We start from the raw sequence: 17,463 nt of genomic DNA on the forward strand, positions 1-17,463 counted from the left end.
ACCAGACCGTGATGGAGGAGCAGAGGATGGACTCAATGATGGCTGTGTAGAAATGCACTGTTGCCTGTTGATGTCACTCTCCAGAATAGAGAGAGTCGTCACTGGGGAGGGGGGTGGGGGGGACACTGGGATGGGTGGCCTTTTCCAACCTCTTAAACGCTAGCCCTATTTGTAGGCCTCTTAATCATTTTGAGGCTATAATCAGATCACAACACTTGTGAGGTTGTTCAGTGGGTAATATTGTGTATATGTTGCTGGTTAATATAGTAAATGAAGACATTACACAGCTCAAATTGAAAATATTCAGGTTCGCCTGAAGAACAAGCACTTTCATTGATATTGTGTTTTTGAAATAATGCAGCTGGCTGCCTAAAACTCTCCCAAATCACAGCACAACCTATGTATGTATGATCAGTGGTCGTAGAATAACGTTTGGCAGGGATAAAGTGAAGAATAAGAGGCTTTAGTACATTTTAGGATCATTTTCGAAACCAGCTGTTGCAGCTGACAGAAGATTCAGCCAGTAAAGTTGCAAGAAGTGCCGAGTCTCCCCGAGTGTAAATTTCCGCTCGCCGGAAGTCTGACCGCTCGCCCAAGCTGATTGACCGCTCTTATACTGGAAACAGCTCGGCAGTAAACCGGATGCAGTTGGCAACAATGCTGGTAGCTTATGAACAAATTTTTCCTAAAACGTGACCAAAAACCCACGATTTGTTTCGGCGAAGGGCAGTGCCATCCTACCGTTCTCCACTCACAGCTTTGTTCTGGTCCCACGTAGAGAAAAACCGAAGGTATTTCTGCGTTCGGCCACGAGTGCTAATGCTACAAAATGCATTGCAATGCTCGCTAGCCACTAGCATCAGGGTGCAAATATTGATTTGCCGTACACGTAACGTCGATTTATGCCCAGGATTTCATGCTTTTATGACACATTTTCTAGATGCTTATATTCGTAGTCTATAGTTGTGTTTGGAGTGTGTAAAAAGTGACTTATATGATAGTGTTGCCGATACGTTGCTGTTTAATCTGGTAAAAAAAATGTACAAATCCACAATATTTAGCAAAACAATAAATCCATTTGTCGGACAACATTTTCAGGGGGGCTGAACCCCACGAGGTCGCCGGCGAAAAACGTATGAAAAACGTAACTACTGGCAGCAAGACACGAAACCAACCAAATGACGAGCTGGAAAATGTCATTAACAGATGGCAGACGGAGACAATATGCAACAGCGAGGGAATGTGTGATAACAGGGGCAACGTAATTAGATGGAGAAACACCAGAAGCCTTTGCCAATTCAAGACATAGCGCCCCTCTTTTGGCACAAACAGAAACTCAAACTGTCACCGGACGGACTTCCATAAATATCACTTACTGTGGATTTCCTTTGGTTTCTTTCTGTATGTGTCTAACCGACAATTTGTTCCGCACTGAACCAGGTTGGCTTTCAGGAGGGGAGGGGCTAGTATTTTAATTACATAATAATCTGCCGATTATTTACCCAATCAATGGATCAAGTGTTTGTTTAACAAGTAACCTACATCAGCAACCTGTGCGGTCAGCGTCACTGCGTCAACTCCAGCTCGTGTTGTATCAGTAACAAGAAGGATGGTTCAGAAAGGAGGCGGCCCGCTGAGAGTCAGGTCCCGTATTTGCGTCACGTGGGTTTCGCCACTGCCCCGCCCTTTTTAGGAGACTAGCGGCAGGTCCTGAGTCTATTAACTCCAATGGGAGATTTCAATTTGAACACAGATTATGACCGATTCTTAAGTCGTAGAAGTAAATGTTGAGCCCTTTCTCTATAGATCCGAAGCAAATTCACTTTGTTGAAGACAAACATTGGCCAACGCCCTTTTAAACTAATCGCAATGCTAAATATGGCTGTTAGCTGAGTTAATATCTAATGTTAGCAAAAGAAAATATGAACTCATTGTGCAATACAAACCCTGTCTGCTTTTCACAAGTTGTGTTTATTTACTAGAAAGTGTTTTTTGGGGTGACGAGACATTGCGGAGAAAACAAACTACGGCAACATTTTGGATTTGAAGGCGAAAGGAAGAAGAAGTCAAGTTAACTGGTTCAAATAGTAAACACAATCAGTCGTCCTGCTGATCGTGGGCGCCGTTTCACTCTGTTTTTTCTTCTTCTCATTTAATGTTTACCGGCGGCCGGCATACATATTGTATTTATGCCTCACAGCTCATTTCTCATCCCTATTGACTGCATCCCTGTTGCTGTATTACACGTATTCCCACTGCACGTCTCATGAATCAATAAACCATCCAACTGTGTCCAGATGCACAAAGAGACGCATGGCTGTAATGTGATGAATATGTTGTGCTCTGAGTCATCTGTCCTGCCGGTCCTGCCATTAAAACTACCGGAGCGTCAAATAGTTACCAGGGCTACAGGAAGGAAAAGTTCAAGAATCAAATGCAGTGAGCTGATGACGGCAGTGGGCACAGTTTTGGCTCTCATTGCTTACCCGCAAAAAACAAGTTTCCAGTCCAGAGCAACTCAAACTTGTTTCCTCAGCGGCCCCGTGTTTTTAAATTCAAGCCTCTGGGTGTAGCGAGTTATATGCATGATGCGCGGGTGGAGCTCGCCCTGAGAATAGATTTGTGCATCCGTGAGTGATATATTATCATGCACAGGCTTGTTAGGTCCCTGCCATTATTGTGTAATAATCATAGGAGCATTTGTGATGATGTGATGATTCCACTGCTGCTTGTACCATATTCTAGTGGAATTAATCTGCAATTTGTTAGGTTACGTAGAAACCTCATCAGTTCAAATCATGACTGTTACTCACTGTTAAAACAGGGTGCATGAAAGTTTGGCTGACATGGATGTCAATGCTGTTGCTGGAGTGACCAATAGGGCTGGGACTGTATCAGGTTGATGCTATTTTGTAAAAGCCTGGTGGATGACTCGCTCAACTTAATCTACGATCATCAACAAGACGTAACACTGCATTTAGAACGCTATGAAGAAATGAATACCTGACAGAAGAAGCACCTGAAAAGGGCCAGTGTGTAGGATTTGGCGCCATCCGGTGGTGAGGTGGCAGATTGCAACCAACGGAAACTTCTCCAGTGTGTCAAGCTTTAGGAGAACTATGGCAACCTGATGTGAAAACGCCTGTATGTAGATATCAACGGCTTGTTCTAAGGTAACTAAGACACAATGATTGTTATTGTCAAGCAATTATATACGAAAGAAAACTTATTACGACTGTATTCCATTTCTGCAAACCCCTTTAAATGCTGCACACTGGCCCTTCAACATTTAAGCTCAGGTGCCTCATGTTCGAGTAGGAGAGCAACTGTTGTGCAGGCCAAACCAATCAGTGAATGTATCTGGTAATATTGTGCATTCATCAGTGGTGCTCGGTGAAATGTCTTCATTACCATGAGCACACACACACACACACACACACACACACACACACACACTGTAGTTTATTCAGACTCAATCCTGCATATGCCACCCTGCTGCCACACATACTCATTATCCGCTAGTCCCCAACAAATGGACGATATACTCTTGTTTGAGAAACCTTTGATGAAAACAACAGTGACCAGCTGTTTTAGAAAATACTGAGCAAAAACAAAAGTCACCTGTTGGCAGTGAGAGCCACACAATAGGGACGTCAGAGATGTAAGAAATTTGAGCAAAAAACTGTAGTTAGTAGATATAATAAAAGTGTTTAACAATTAATAATTCATAAATAGTCATAATCATAAGGGTTTTGGGAATGCATAATTAAGATAAACATAAAGTGATGTAGGAATAGTAGCTAAAGAAACATGAAGCTTCTGCCAAGTTGCAGAAGTTTAACTTTCATACTGAAGGATTATTATAGAAGGGGTTAAAATGTAACTGACAGTCATTGAATGTGTTAGTGGACTCGGGCAGACAGCCGAATACACTTATGGAAGTTAGCCAATAGGAATCGAGATAAATGGAAGAGGGGGTGTGCCGAACAGGGGTGGGAGGTTTAATTTAAAATACTTTTTCCCTCGCTCTCTCTGTGATGGCCCCCGGACGACAGACGTGGTTTTAACCGGAGGAGCCGAGTGAGGTTTTTGCAAATGGGGTTTTATTGTTTTAATATGTCATAGGAGTATATACTCCAATGTGTAACTGTAAATGTACTTACATCAGTGGAATTAAATTCCTTATAATTGTAAACCAGTTTTGGTAGCGTTATTATTGCAGCGTGTGTGTCGACGGCACAAAGCCGGCCACATGTGCTCCGGCCTTCTCTTGTTGTGAGGTAATTTCTACCATAACAAATTTGGCAAACACACGAAGGGACAGTCTTACCGGCCTCGCTGTGTGTGCTGAAGGCAGCGTTGGTCAAGCAGACATCCTGGGCCCATAATATCGGTAGGCAGAGCCGTTTCATGAAATCTGTGAGGTAGCTTTAGGACGTTAGAGGTATTTCTGCTTGGCTAAGTGTGCTAACGGCTAACGCTGCGTTGCCGGTGGGGACGTTCCACGAGGAGGCCACGTTCCACTGAGGTAAGCTACGATTTACTGTCTGAAGTATGATGAACTAAGGGATTAGTCCAGAGTATAAGGATCCTAAGAATAAAGAAATTAAAGGCAGACAGCGCTGTAATTAAATCACCACATTGGAATCAAACAGCTGTGGAACGGGCGAACTGCTTTGCTCATGCTGGGAGCCTCCTTCGGCCCAACATAAGTATTGTTAGGCCTGCAGATAGCTAGTTTAAAGCAGGTATGTAGCTTGGCGGACTGAAATATAGTGGCATTCCGGCTTTGGCGTGCAACCCTTAGCGGGTCTCGTTCATGAGTTTCAGGTCTCGACGCATACGCTGCTTAGAGAAGCTAGGCTAGCGGGAGTTAGCTTCTGAGGCTGCGGCTCCGGGAAAGACACTCTCGCTTGTTTTGGCCGTGAATGGAAAAATAGCGATCGTGGAGGTGATTCGGAAGAGGTAGAATGGTAGGCTTTTGGGGAAACTAGACTGACTGAGGAGAGTGTTGTGACGTTGGTAGTTTGTAACTCGCGATCGTAAGTAACGATGAACTCAGGTCTGGAGGAGCTATTAGCCTGTTAACCGGAGGATTTAAGGTTTAATAAAACCGGACAATAAGTCCAATAATACGTGTGACTAGTCTGTGTTTTAGCAGCGTGGAAATACGTTTAAAATGATGAATAACATTGCATGATCTGTAGCCGCGCTGTGAGGAGCTAACGCTAGCTACGTGTAGCTCCGGTGTTGCGGTACTCTGTATGTAAAATAAACGTGCTTATAAAATAAAATAACCAGTAGTGTGAGAGGAGACAGAGGGCGTACCAGTGGAATTAAAGTGTGGGATTTTGGTGATACTTGTGTGTGCGTATGCTTTATTAGAAGCTCCGTTTTTGTCGTTAGCATTGCGGTTAGCATATCCGTTATAAAACAGCCAGTTTCAGGACAACTTCCGGTTCGGCGCAGAACAACTTCCGGTTCGGCGAAGTGTTTAGAATCGGTAAATTTTTCAGAGATTCATTGTCTAAGAGCTGTGAGCTTATATCCTGACCTTAGTTTTAATTAAGCATTATAACTTTAGTTGTTGACTTTGGTTTTAATTCAGCATTTTAACAAAGATTAATGGTTTCAGTTGTGCTTCAATTCTTGAACTTAATTGTGATTCATTATTGTGCAGACCAGAGTGTAAGTGCAGTTCAACAGTTTGACTTGCATTGGTATTTCTGATTGAATATCTTTGAACACAGTTATTGATTTTTAAAGTTGAATTTAATATTTAATTGATTATTATTCATTGTTTTTTAATTTCATTTTACTTCCAATTTTAAACCTTTCGAATTCTGATTTGGAACTGGATTGTGATTGTGATTCCGATTTAGATGTTGAGTTTGATTTCGGAATTCTAGCTTCAATTTTGGATTCGAGATTCCTTCACATATCCAGTATTGACTAATTGTGGTACATTTACTATTTTACATCGTTCCTAAGAATCAATTTTGACACGGACGGCGCAAACATATTTGAGAGATCGTTGACCTCTCTTACACTACAGACGTATGCTAACATTTACTGCTGAACTTTTGGCAGTTTTGTGTTTGTTTTAGTCAAGGTGCGTGGTTGAGTGGGTCCAGATCTGGGAAGTGAAGCAGTGGATCCCAGTTTTGGAGTCAACGGCCACACGCCATACAGCACAGAGGGTGAGTTGACTTTGATTCATGTGATGACAAGCATGCACATTTAATACACACATTTGAATACTCCTAGGCTGCATAATGTTTACATTAAAGAAGCAGAGTAAGGAAGTAGGAGCACTGGTAAGAAGACTAAAATGTGAAGTAACAGAAGTAGAACGCATCAGAAAAGATTTGCAACAGCAGATAGAGGAAAGACGAGCAGAAAGTAAAGAAGACGAGGAGATAAGGAGAATGCAGCGGCGACTGCTGAAACTGCAAGTAGCAGAGGTCGACAGAGAAATCAGCAGAAAACATCTGGCCAAGAAACAGATGGCCGTAGCCAAGGCTCAGGCCTCACAACAGCCCCAATATCCAGCTGCACCCCCGACCTCATACCAACCAAATCCAGCAGTACCAGCCCACACAGTGGTGTACTACCAACCTCCACCACATTATAGAGGCAGAGGACGTGCACGAGCATCCAACAGAGGGAGAGGTAACTACAGAGGAGAGTATGAAAGACCTGTAGGTAGAGGGAAGTGCTACGTATGTGGGAGAGAAGGTCATTGGGTGAGAGATTGCCCACATAAAAGAAGAGGAAGACAGCCCAATGCACCACCACAACATGCTCCGTTCCCACCACAACATCAGCAGTACCTACGACCAGGTCCAGCTGGACCTCCTCCCATGAGACATCAACAGATGCCCATGCTGTCACCAGGACCATGGGGAGGTTCAGTGTATAGCCAAGATACATAGATGGTTGCCATGTGATCCCTTACAGCAGAGATATCGAGGTGAAGGGGGGATATGGTAAGGTGTCAAACATTTTTTGTAGATCCACATTTAGAATAGTTTTCAGTAAAGGTGCTACTCACAATTTTTGAGATTTAATGACGTCATGATAAACCACAACTAGACTTGCTAACTCTAGAAATTGAGAAATATACGGGAGCTCTAACTAACATGAGCCGAGTGTTGTTTTCTCAGGTGACAAACGCAGAAGCAGCAGCTGACGAAAGGAAGCAGGCTGACGTGTCACCAGGCAGTCTGGTGTGGATAAGAGTCCACAAGCGCAAGTGGAGTGAACCAAGGTGGACCGGTCCATGGGAGGTAGTATTGGCAACCTCACATGCAGTAAAGGTGAAAGGTAAAACTGGAGCTACTTGGCACCACCTCACTCACTGTGCAGCAGCGAAGGTAACGAGTGAGACACTCGCAGAGACAGGATTGAACATCAAACAGGAAAATTTGAAGCCAAAGACACCTCAAAAGAGGGGTTTAGACAGTACTGAAGATGACGTTTCCCCCACAGTTTAAGCGAGGGCGTCCAGTAGGAGACTCTAGGGTCAGTGGGTTATGGAAGTCTGTAATTATTTTATTCCTGAGTTCAGTAGCTTCCCTCTTAGTATGTGGAATTAACCACAGACAGGAACCAGATCACATGCATGACTACATCAGGATTCGACATTTAGCCTCAGTAGCTAATCAAACCGATCTCAGACCACGTAGAGAGGCTTCTCTGACGACACTCACCTATGAAAATGTAACTCTCACTCTTATGTTCAAAGAAGGTACAACATCAACGGTCCAGTTCGACTTCTGTGAAGTAGTTTCCTGTCCCAAGTATGAACACACCTACGGGTGGATGTCCAAAACCTTGTGCATCATAACTGACGAGTGTGGGCCTGCCACACATAAGTATGGGAAGCTGTTATCATATTATGCCTGTGATGTGTACAAAGGGGGTGGGTAGATGTAATCCTTTAAGAGTCAGTAGTACAGATTGTATTGTGTGTTCAGGACCTAGCAACCCCTAGCAACACCAGTTCCTTCAAGATTCAGACTCATAAGTCCTGAATTTAGTTGTATTCTAACTCTGTTTACTGATGACACTTTGCCCCTCCATCACACTTGTCCGAGGCTACACTGGGATTACCCACCTGTATAATATAATACCCCACCTCTGTTCAAGGTTACAGAGGGTCCATTTGATTGTATAGTCTCAGATACAGCTAAGGGGCCCAATGTAGGTAGTATTATTGCAAATTATTGCAAATTGTAGCAACAGTCACAATGCTAGCGACTATCTATATAACAGTGTGTTAAGACAGACAGCACCTAGAGCTGATTTATGGTGATGGTGTGGAGGAAGAACCATATATCCAATCCTGCCTAAAGATTGGACAGGTAGATGTGCGTTGGTGCAACTTATATTGTCATTCTATATCTTGCCTGTCACTGCTGCAACTTATAGAGAACTCATCTCTCCACGCCCACATGCTAACAGAAGATCCAAAAGAGATGCCGGTGGCCCGAAGGGAGCCTTTGATGACCAAGTGTACATAAGATGTCATAAGAGTGCCAAGGCGGGTGTCTAATGACTTTCAAGCCAGAAATCAAATAGCAGCAGATTTAGAATCTGTTTTCTCTCAGAGGGTGATGATTAATAAAAATGTCGATTGGATCAACTACATTTACTATAACCAACAGCGTTTAGTAAACTTCACCAGTGACGCCATATCAGGACTGCATGCACAGCTGGCGAAGACTAGTTTAATGACCTTGCAGAACAGAATGGCATTCGATATGATTTAGCAGAGAAAAGTGGCGTGTGCCAGATGTTTGGGTCTGCGTGCTGTACTTTCATTCCAAATAACACAGCTCCTGATGGATCGGTGACCAGGGCTCTGGAGGGACTGACAGCACTCAGCCAAGAGCTAGCAGACAACTCTGGTGTCACGAATCCGTTCACCGACTGGTTGGGAAGTATGCTTGGCCAGTGAAAACATACATTTTTGGCAATCGTAATTATTCTGTGTGCTGTCGTCATAGACCGCCGAGTTGTCTGTGGATGGGGGTTCCCTTGCATCCGTGGACCTCTACAGGGGTTTATTGCTTCACCGAGGAGCCAGACACCAGTCCAGGCAACCAGTTATGTGACGAGGATGAGGACGAATTGGAGCTTCTGATGGCCACAGTCTAGATGAGGCCACCAGCGGTGCCATAGCAGAACTTCACAAGCGGTTCCTGACCATCCTCTCGGAGATCCTGAAGGACCTGATAAAGGCCCAGATGGACTTCTAAAACATCCACCTACAGGCTGTATCCTGATCCTGCCAGCCCCAAGACATGGAAGGCAGTGATTTTCAACGCACTCTATCTTGAAACGAACTGAACAGAAATACTTGAAATGATATCTGTGTGCATGAATTGTTTGCCTCTGTTTAGATAGATAGGGAGCCTCTCCCTGGATTGAGTAGGGGGGAGGTCTCCAGGGACATTGAGTAAATAACTACATTTGAGTAAATAACTACATTTGAATAACTAACTACATTTGAGTAGCTAACTCACAGTGAACTGTGAGTTAGGGGGGAATTGTAAGAAATTTGAGCAAAAAACTGTAGTTAGTAGATATAATAAAAGTGTTTAACAATTAATAATTCATAAATAGTCATAATCATAAGGGTTTTGGGAATGCATAATTAAGATAAACATAAAGTGATGTAGGAATAGTAGCTAAAGAAACATGAAGCTTCTGCCAAGTTGCAGAAGTTTAACTTTCATACTGAAGGATTATTATAGAAGGGGTTAAAATGTAACTGACAGTCATTGAATGTGTTAGTGGACTCGGGCAGACAGCCGAATACACTTATGGAAGTTAGCCAATAGGAATCGAGATAAATGGAAGAGGGGGTGTGCCGAACAGGGGTGGGAGGTTTAATTTAAAAGACTTTTTCCCTCGCTCTCTCTGTGATGGCCCCCGGACGACAGACGTGGTTTTAACCGGAGGAGCCGAGTGAGGTTTTTGCAAATGGGGTTTTATTGTTTTAATATGTCATAGGAGTATATACTCCAATGTGTAACTGTAAATGTACTTACATCAGTGGAATTAAATTCCTTATAATTGTAAACCAGTTTTGGTAGCGTTATTATTGCAGCGTGTGTGTCGACGGCACAAAGCCGGCCACATGTGCTCCGGCCTTCTCTTGTTGTGAGGTAATTTCTACCATAACAGAGACTACTGTGAGTCATAAGTAATGACAATTGGTTTTGAAAGAAGTGCAATTAAGAATTATTTCTGTTAAATTGGCAGAAAGTGCTCACATAAAGCCAAATGTAAGCTATTGAAGTCGAGCTAATGAGTGCTGACAACTGAACAAATAAATACAATGACTTAGAATATAGGAGCCATGTAATATAATAATATCATAAAAAATGCCATTCTAAAGGTTGAATGAATAATCAGGACATCATCAGCTGTAATGAGACTCAACTGTGCATTCAACTGGCAGGCGCATGCATTGTCCTTTATGATGAACTGTAGGCGCGCAGCTTGTTGTGGCCTTTTTAATTTGCCATGTGACAGGATAATTAATCAGACCCATTCACGCAAACAAGCTCCTTTTGTAGGTCACATGTGTATGCGCCGTAATGATGACGGATGGGCGTGTTGACCGCTATGATAACACTAATAAGTGTTTTCCTAGAGTCACCATTAAATGGAAGACGTTAGAGCAGAGACAATATAAGAGCACTGAGTGTGTGTGCGTGTGTGTGTGTGTGTGTACTCACAGTGAACAGTTAGCTGGACGGAAGCGTTGGTCATGCCCACAATGTTGGTGGCGGTGCAGGTCAGCAGGAAGTTGTTGTCTTCTCGACTGACGTTGACCAGCGTGATGTTGATGGAGTGGATGCTGTTGTTGTCATAGACTCTGGCCTGGAAGGGATGAGAGGACAGAACGGGCACGATTGTACGAGTGTAGAATGGCAACAAGGTCGTAGCCCCACTGTTAACCCTGCACTCAGCATTGAATGGCCTATATTAGATACTTTTACAGTGTTTCTTATTGATTGGTTCGTCAATATGGGAACACAAACCAACTGTGTGTGTTTAAGTGTTGATATTGGATTTTATGTACTTTAGTACTGAGCCAACAGTTTTTTTTTTACAGTTCTTTTTTTTAAAGCTTCACTCATCTTTTTAAAAATATTTAAAGCAACAACATTACAAGTGACTATCGCTTGGCTGTTGTTTCAGAACACTGGACGTGCATGTGTGGCTGCAGCGCTGTCCGTAGGGCTGAAAACACAGCGACACGCACACTTCTGTTAGCCTACTTGCTTTTCATGGTTGTAAGTGGAACTTTTGGCCCTAATTCCATTTCCATTAGAGAATTGTTCATGAATTGTAAAATGTATCTCGCGCTCCGATAGTGTTGAGTGAGACTGGCAGTTGAATCAGGCTCTTCAAGCGGGGGTCACCCGTAGACCGGTTCATATTCAGTAGACAGTGTCTCTGTAGTAACAGTAGCACTGTACGGAAGTCAAGATGGTGGAAGTCATGGATGCAATGGAAGACAAAACTGCTATTCTGTCCTGAATGATCTCACACGCTAACGAGCTGAAGCTCGTTAATAATATAAGACTGTGACACTTACTGTACCATGTGTGTTTCTGCTGAAAAGCATGTCAATGATTGATGTCAACAGACACATCGGTTACTGCCAGCAGCTTGTGAGTATCACATGTAAAATGCAACAGAACACAGGTCTGGCTGGGTGTTTGCCTTGGTGTGTGTGTGTGTGTGTGTGTGTGTCCTCCTTTACCTCTTGCGCATTTATGGAGTGCAAGCCATTCACGGGCCAGTCCACCTCGGGTAACGGGGATCCAGAGCCATTGCAGATCGCCGTCACTCGGTCACCCTCGACAACGGAGAGGTTGCTGTGGCTGACGCTGATGTCTGGCATGTCTGAGAGACGGAGAGGGAATATATCATTCCATCCATAACCACAGAAACGATACTTTTTGAGTCATTTCTGAAGATCTAAGGCTCCAGTGGGAACCAACTGAGAGCCAAAGTCAGTCATTGTTGGTAGATATTGTAGATATTGTTGGGTGTGATTTATTCAAAAATGATTTAATCAGCTCCAACACAAAAATCATAATCAGCAGTCAGAATTCCCAGGTGTGTGTGTGTGTGTCTGTGCACTCTCAACTCACCACAACTGCTAATGTTCATATCCTGCAGCAGTATCTTGGTGTCGCCGTCAGCACAGTACAACTGTTGGCTGCTCAGCCACGCCTCTCCTCTCTGTTGCCATAGCTGCAGCCAGCGGATCTCACAGCCGCAGTCGAACACCACCTCCTCCAAATGGCTGGAGAGAGAAAGAAAGTAAGAAGACACATTGAGCATTGGCAGTATTAGCCAGGCGTGATAAATCTCACCAGCGCTACGTTCACCCTTCAAACTGGAAACCTGGGAGGGGGAACGGAGAACGTTCACCACGTCAAAACTCCTGAAGAACGTCACGGAGGGACTGAGCTACCCAAGACCTTCCCTTCGACCCTTGTTGGGTAAAGTGATGGGGGACACCTTCAGCAGGCCCACAGGGACTTTTGTGCATTCATTCTGGTGGAATGAGTCAGCCCAGCAACTATTCTAAAATACAACTCTCTCATCCGTCATCAGCACACATTTCAGATAGTTCTGGTACCTTCTGACAGCAGAAAATGGGAATAAGATGACTGAAAGACAACCCACCGTGAAATAAAGATGAATGTACATTTTGACAAGTCTGAGCACATTCGACGGTATCTCAGCCCTATTGCTCATGATTTGCTGCTTGGGCAGAAGCCCCCAGCGTCTGTCGGGCCGGTTGCGTAGTATTTTGAGGCTGCAGGTTTGTGCGTGGTTATCGTTGGGAAACGTCGCGGTTCACATTGTAACACAAGGTTAACGTCGTGAAGTGGTCACGTTTAAGTTCACGCTGTGAAATGGTGGCATTAATGTTTTAAACAATAAAATAAACTAGGATTTAATCAAAATAAATATGCATGTAGAGAAACATAAGCTACGGGCGAAGTGTCACTTGACAGAGCGCTATTAGTAAAAAAAAAGTGGGACATGAACAGCGGTCCCCTGAGTAAAGGTCCTGTGTTTGTTGTCTCAACCAGGGAGTGAGACACAAATTGCACATTAGTCCACAAAAGACAGACACCAGCATGAGGGAGATGATGAGGCTACTTTCTTTGAAACTTGAAACTGCTACACTTCGCTGGAGTTTGGGTTTTAGTGATATTAGCTAAAGTTTAGCAAGCTGGCGATAGCATTTGGATATAACTAAGATCACTAAAGTTTCTGTATTATTATACAGTCAGCATCTCTGTACTCCTATAGGGCCACTTGCTACTTCCAGTTTAAAGCCCTTTGATGTGTGGTTTCTATGATGTATATGTTAAACTAGCGATGAACCAAGCAACACATACAAAGAAGGCGCTGCATTACAAAACGAGCCCACAGAGTGTCGTCAACATCCTCTCTGCATGTGCAATACTGCAGGATTTGTGCAAGCTACCAAACTAGATAGATAGATAGATAGATAGATAGATAGATACTTTATTTATCCCCAGGGGGAAATTTGTATGTTACAGCAGCGAGACACACCAATTAGCAAAGTAGCAGAGTAACCCAAGTATTAAGTGTTAAAAAATGCACAATAGAATAACAGACTAGGACAAATTAAAATATCAGAATATAGAATATATAAGATAAAACAACAAAAATGCACAGTATATACAATGAAATAGAATCGTGTTGAATTTTCTGACTAGGTGAAGAACAGTAGTGCAAAAGTCAACCCCAGCAACCAGTGAAGCAGTGAGTAGTTATGTGGAGGATGATCTGGCCAGAGCTGTTTTATTGTAAAGTCTTATTCCAGAGGGCAGGAATGTTCTCCTGTATCTTTCCTTGTGACAGCAGAGCTGCATCAGTCTGTTGGAGAAAGTGCTCCGCTGTCCCTGCAGGAGGTGGTGGAGAGGGTGGTCCGGGTTATCCAATATGGATCATAGTTTATTCAGAGTCCTCCTCTCCACCACCTCTTCCAGATTGTCTGTTTGCAGCCAATGATGGAGCCGGCCTTCTTAACCAGTTTATTAAGTCTGTTGGTGTCACCGGCTCCAATGCTGCTCCCCCAGCAGACTACAGCGAAGTACAGTGCACTGGCCACAACAGACTGTAGAACATCTCCAGCATCTTGCTGCACACGTTGAAGGATCAAAGTTTCCTCAAGAAGAAGAGTCGACTCCTCCCCTTCTTGTACACCGCGTTGATGTTGTTCTTCCAGTTCAGTCTGCTGTCGATGGAGACACCCAGGTACTTTCACCGGTTGTGGAGTCGTCATCTTCCTCCTGAAGTCGACCACCATCTCTCTGGTCTTGGCCACGTTCAGACGCAGGTGATTTCTACCGGCCCACTCCACAAAGTCCTCCACTACTGCCCTGTACTCCTCCTCCCGTCCGTCCCTTATACACCCGACCACTGCAGAGTCATCAGAGAACTTCTGCAGATGGCATGACACAGAGTTGCACTAGAAGTCAGTGGTGTACAAGGTGAACAGGAAGGGAGCCAGAACAGTTCCCTGTGGGACTCCAGTATCACTGACCACCACATCAGACAGCACACGGCCCAGTTGGACAAACTGTGGTCTGCCCGTGAGGTAGTCAGTGATCCAGGAGACGGTGGACGCGTTCACCCCCACCCCCCGCAGCTCCTCACTCAGCAGCACCGGTTGGATGGTGTTGAATGCACTGCCGAAATCAAAGAAAGTGATTCTCACAGAGCCACCAGTTCCATTCAGGTGCGACTGAGCTCATTGCAGCAGGTAGATGATGGCGTCGTCCACTCCCACACAGGGCTGGTATGCAAATTTCAGAGGGTCCAGTGAGGATTTCACCTGCGCCAAGACCAGCCTCTCCTGCACCTTCATCACATGAGATGTGAGGGCAACTGGTCGGTAGTCATTGAGGCCAGATGGTGTCGTCTTCTTCGGTACAGGAACCAGGCACGACATCTTCCACAGCACCGGGACTTCCTCCTGCTTCAGGCTCAGGTTGAAGAGGTGTTGAAGGACATTAGACAGCTGGATGGCGCAGGTATTCAGGACCCTGGGGCTGATGCCATCAGGTCCAGCAGCCTTGCCTTGGTGGAGTCTCTCCAGCTGTCTCCTAACTTGGCCAGTCGTCACAGAGAGGGGGGGGGGAGGGGGGTCATAGTGTCGGTGGTGGCAGAGCTTCCTCCTGTAGGAGTCCTTGCACTCTCTGATCTTTATCCTCAGGTCGTGCTGAACTCTCCTGAGCTCCTCCCTGTCCCCAGACCTGAAAGCTGCTTTCTTCTTATTAAGAACAGCTTTCAGGTCACTGGTGATCCATGGCTTGTTATTGGGGAAGCAGCGTACAGTCCGGGATGGTATGATGGTTTGTTCACAGAATTTGATGTATTCTGTGATACAGTCAGTCATGCTGTTGAGGTCCTCCCCATGTGGTCCACACAGAACATCCCAATCAGTCGACTCAAAGCAGTGTTGGGAATCTAAAGGAGCGTGTTTGGGTTATCAGCATTTAAGAAACTGAATTCTTGACATCAATAGAATTATTAATGTATGTAACAATTACTAATGATTATTAATAACAACGGGGCACCACCCTGCGAACAGGGACCAATAACCAAACGATAAAACAAAGTCTCATAATTAGTGGTCACTCATAATGTCAATAGTCGGGTGCGACTACACATTCAGTGACAGTGAAGGGTTAAGTTCGTACACAAGGCTACTACATACAGTTTCATTACGCACATATGCACGTAATCACAGACGACTGCTCCTTAAAGTATAACAGAGTTTATTAAATCAAAATAGTAAATGATCAAATCAATTAATATTGCAACCAATAAACATTATCATACAATTTTATATGCCTAATATCTAAAGAATGAATAAAATGGGTGAGGATGTATGTAATACAAGTATGTGTGTGTGTGTGGGTCTGTGTGTGAAAAGAAAAGGGGGGTCTTAAACTACAGTCGAAAACTACAAAGATGGCGAGTGACGCAGACAAAAGGGAGGGGGAGGCTGTGTGTGTTAGAGAGGTGCCTTAAAGAACTACAGCTAAACTACCACCAGATGGCGCAGTCGAGGGACTCTGACAAAATGGCGGTGAGATTGCTGTTTGTAATCACGTGTGCCGATGCATCGCGTGAGTTGGGACAATAGGCAACGGGGTTACCCAGGGGCAGACTATGTGTATGCAAGTTACGGCAAACCAAGAGAAATAAAAGGGCAGAGAGAGGAATCAGAGTTTCTGTGTGCGGCGTCACGTCGTGAGTGTGAGGGTCGCAGACCGTATCTTGCACAAGCTGCCGTTGTCACTTCGCGAACTGACGACACTTGTGCACGATAGTCGCGTTTCCACACTTCACTCACAGAATTGATTCAAGGAAATAGAGCAAGAAACAAAATGAAATCAAATAATCCCCAAATAAACAGATCTCTATCGCTGCGGTGAGATGAGCGTTTATGTTTCTTATCACATCTCTCAAGTAATAATACACAAACTCTGAATCTACCAGTAGCGACGGGTCTAATGCAGACAGTTACAGCCGTTGAATACACAAGCGGGGCATCGGGTCCGCGATGGATTACGCAATACCTTGATATCGCGCGACAGTAACTTCTCACAACAAAATAGGGAAATATCAACACATAAATGAAATGACCTGAATTAAACTTAAGTTAATTTAAGCTAAGCTATGCCCAGATACCATGAACCTTACTTTTAGATGCTTCGGAGCAAGGGAAAAGTGTTCGTGGGGAAGTTGTCCTTTTTCCTCGTCAGGAAGGGAAGGGGCTGCTTGCTGGTCGGCGTCGCTGGTGAGCGGCTGCGGTTTCGTTGTGGCGTGGCTCTGGAGGCGTGATCTATCCTCGCTGCAGGGAGGATGATTTAACTTCGGCTGAAACGCCGTGGTCCGTGCGTCTCCCGGTAATCATCGGTCAGGAGAGGATTAGACGTCTTCCTGCCGGAGTGTGCACACAAAAAGGGAACGCGGAGACTGGTCTCGTTGGAGGGACTCATCTCGGCGGGGTAAGGGGCCTTACTCAGTGTGGAGCACTGTCTGTTTCGTCCAGCGAAATGGCTCGTGACCTCTCAGGGTTTGATGAGGGAAGAAGGCCTTTGCTTCCTGATGGCCGTAGCACTGTATGCCTCATTTTCATTTGATTTGCATACAGTAAGTCCAGAGTTATATTGTTCCTTGTGGGGCAGTCAACATACTGGTGAAAAGTTGGCAGGGCTTTATCCAGGGTGGTGTGATTAAAGTCTCCAGTAATTGCCAGAAAAGCACCAGCATGTTGACTCAGCAGGCCAGATGCAGTGGAGTGGATGGTGTCCACTGCTGCCTCAGCTGATGGGGGGGATGTACACAGCCACAACAATGGCGGACGTGAACTCC

At 44.6% G+C, this 17,463-nt stretch overlaps 1 protein-coding gene across 1 annotated transcript in view; it reads right to left on the minus strand.

Annotated features, from left to right (window-relative positions):
• Positions 1-17,463, minus strand: part of LOC306797681 (NT-3 growth factor receptor-like) — a gene marked incomplete at both ends in the record, with an annotated part of 225,650 nt that overhangs the window by 97,561 nt on the left and 110,626 nt on the right. Inside the window, 3 exons of the mRNA XM_079297062.1 lie at positions 10,752-10,896; positions 11,786-11,928; positions 12,180-12,334. Of these exons, the coding sequence (XP_079153188.1) occupies positions 10,752-10,896; positions 11,786-11,928; positions 12,180-12,334 (443 nt within the window). The remainder of the gene's footprint in view (positions 1-10,751; positions 10,897-11,785; positions 11,929-12,179; positions 12,335-17,463) is intronic.

This window comes from Melanostigma gelatinosum (genome assembly GCF_949748355.1).
Source record: "Melanostigma gelatinosum genome assembly, chromosome: 1".
Classification (NCBI taxonomy): domain Eukaryota; kingdom Metazoa; phylum Chordata; class Actinopteri; order Perciformes; family Zoarcidae; genus Melanostigma; species Melanostigma gelatinosum.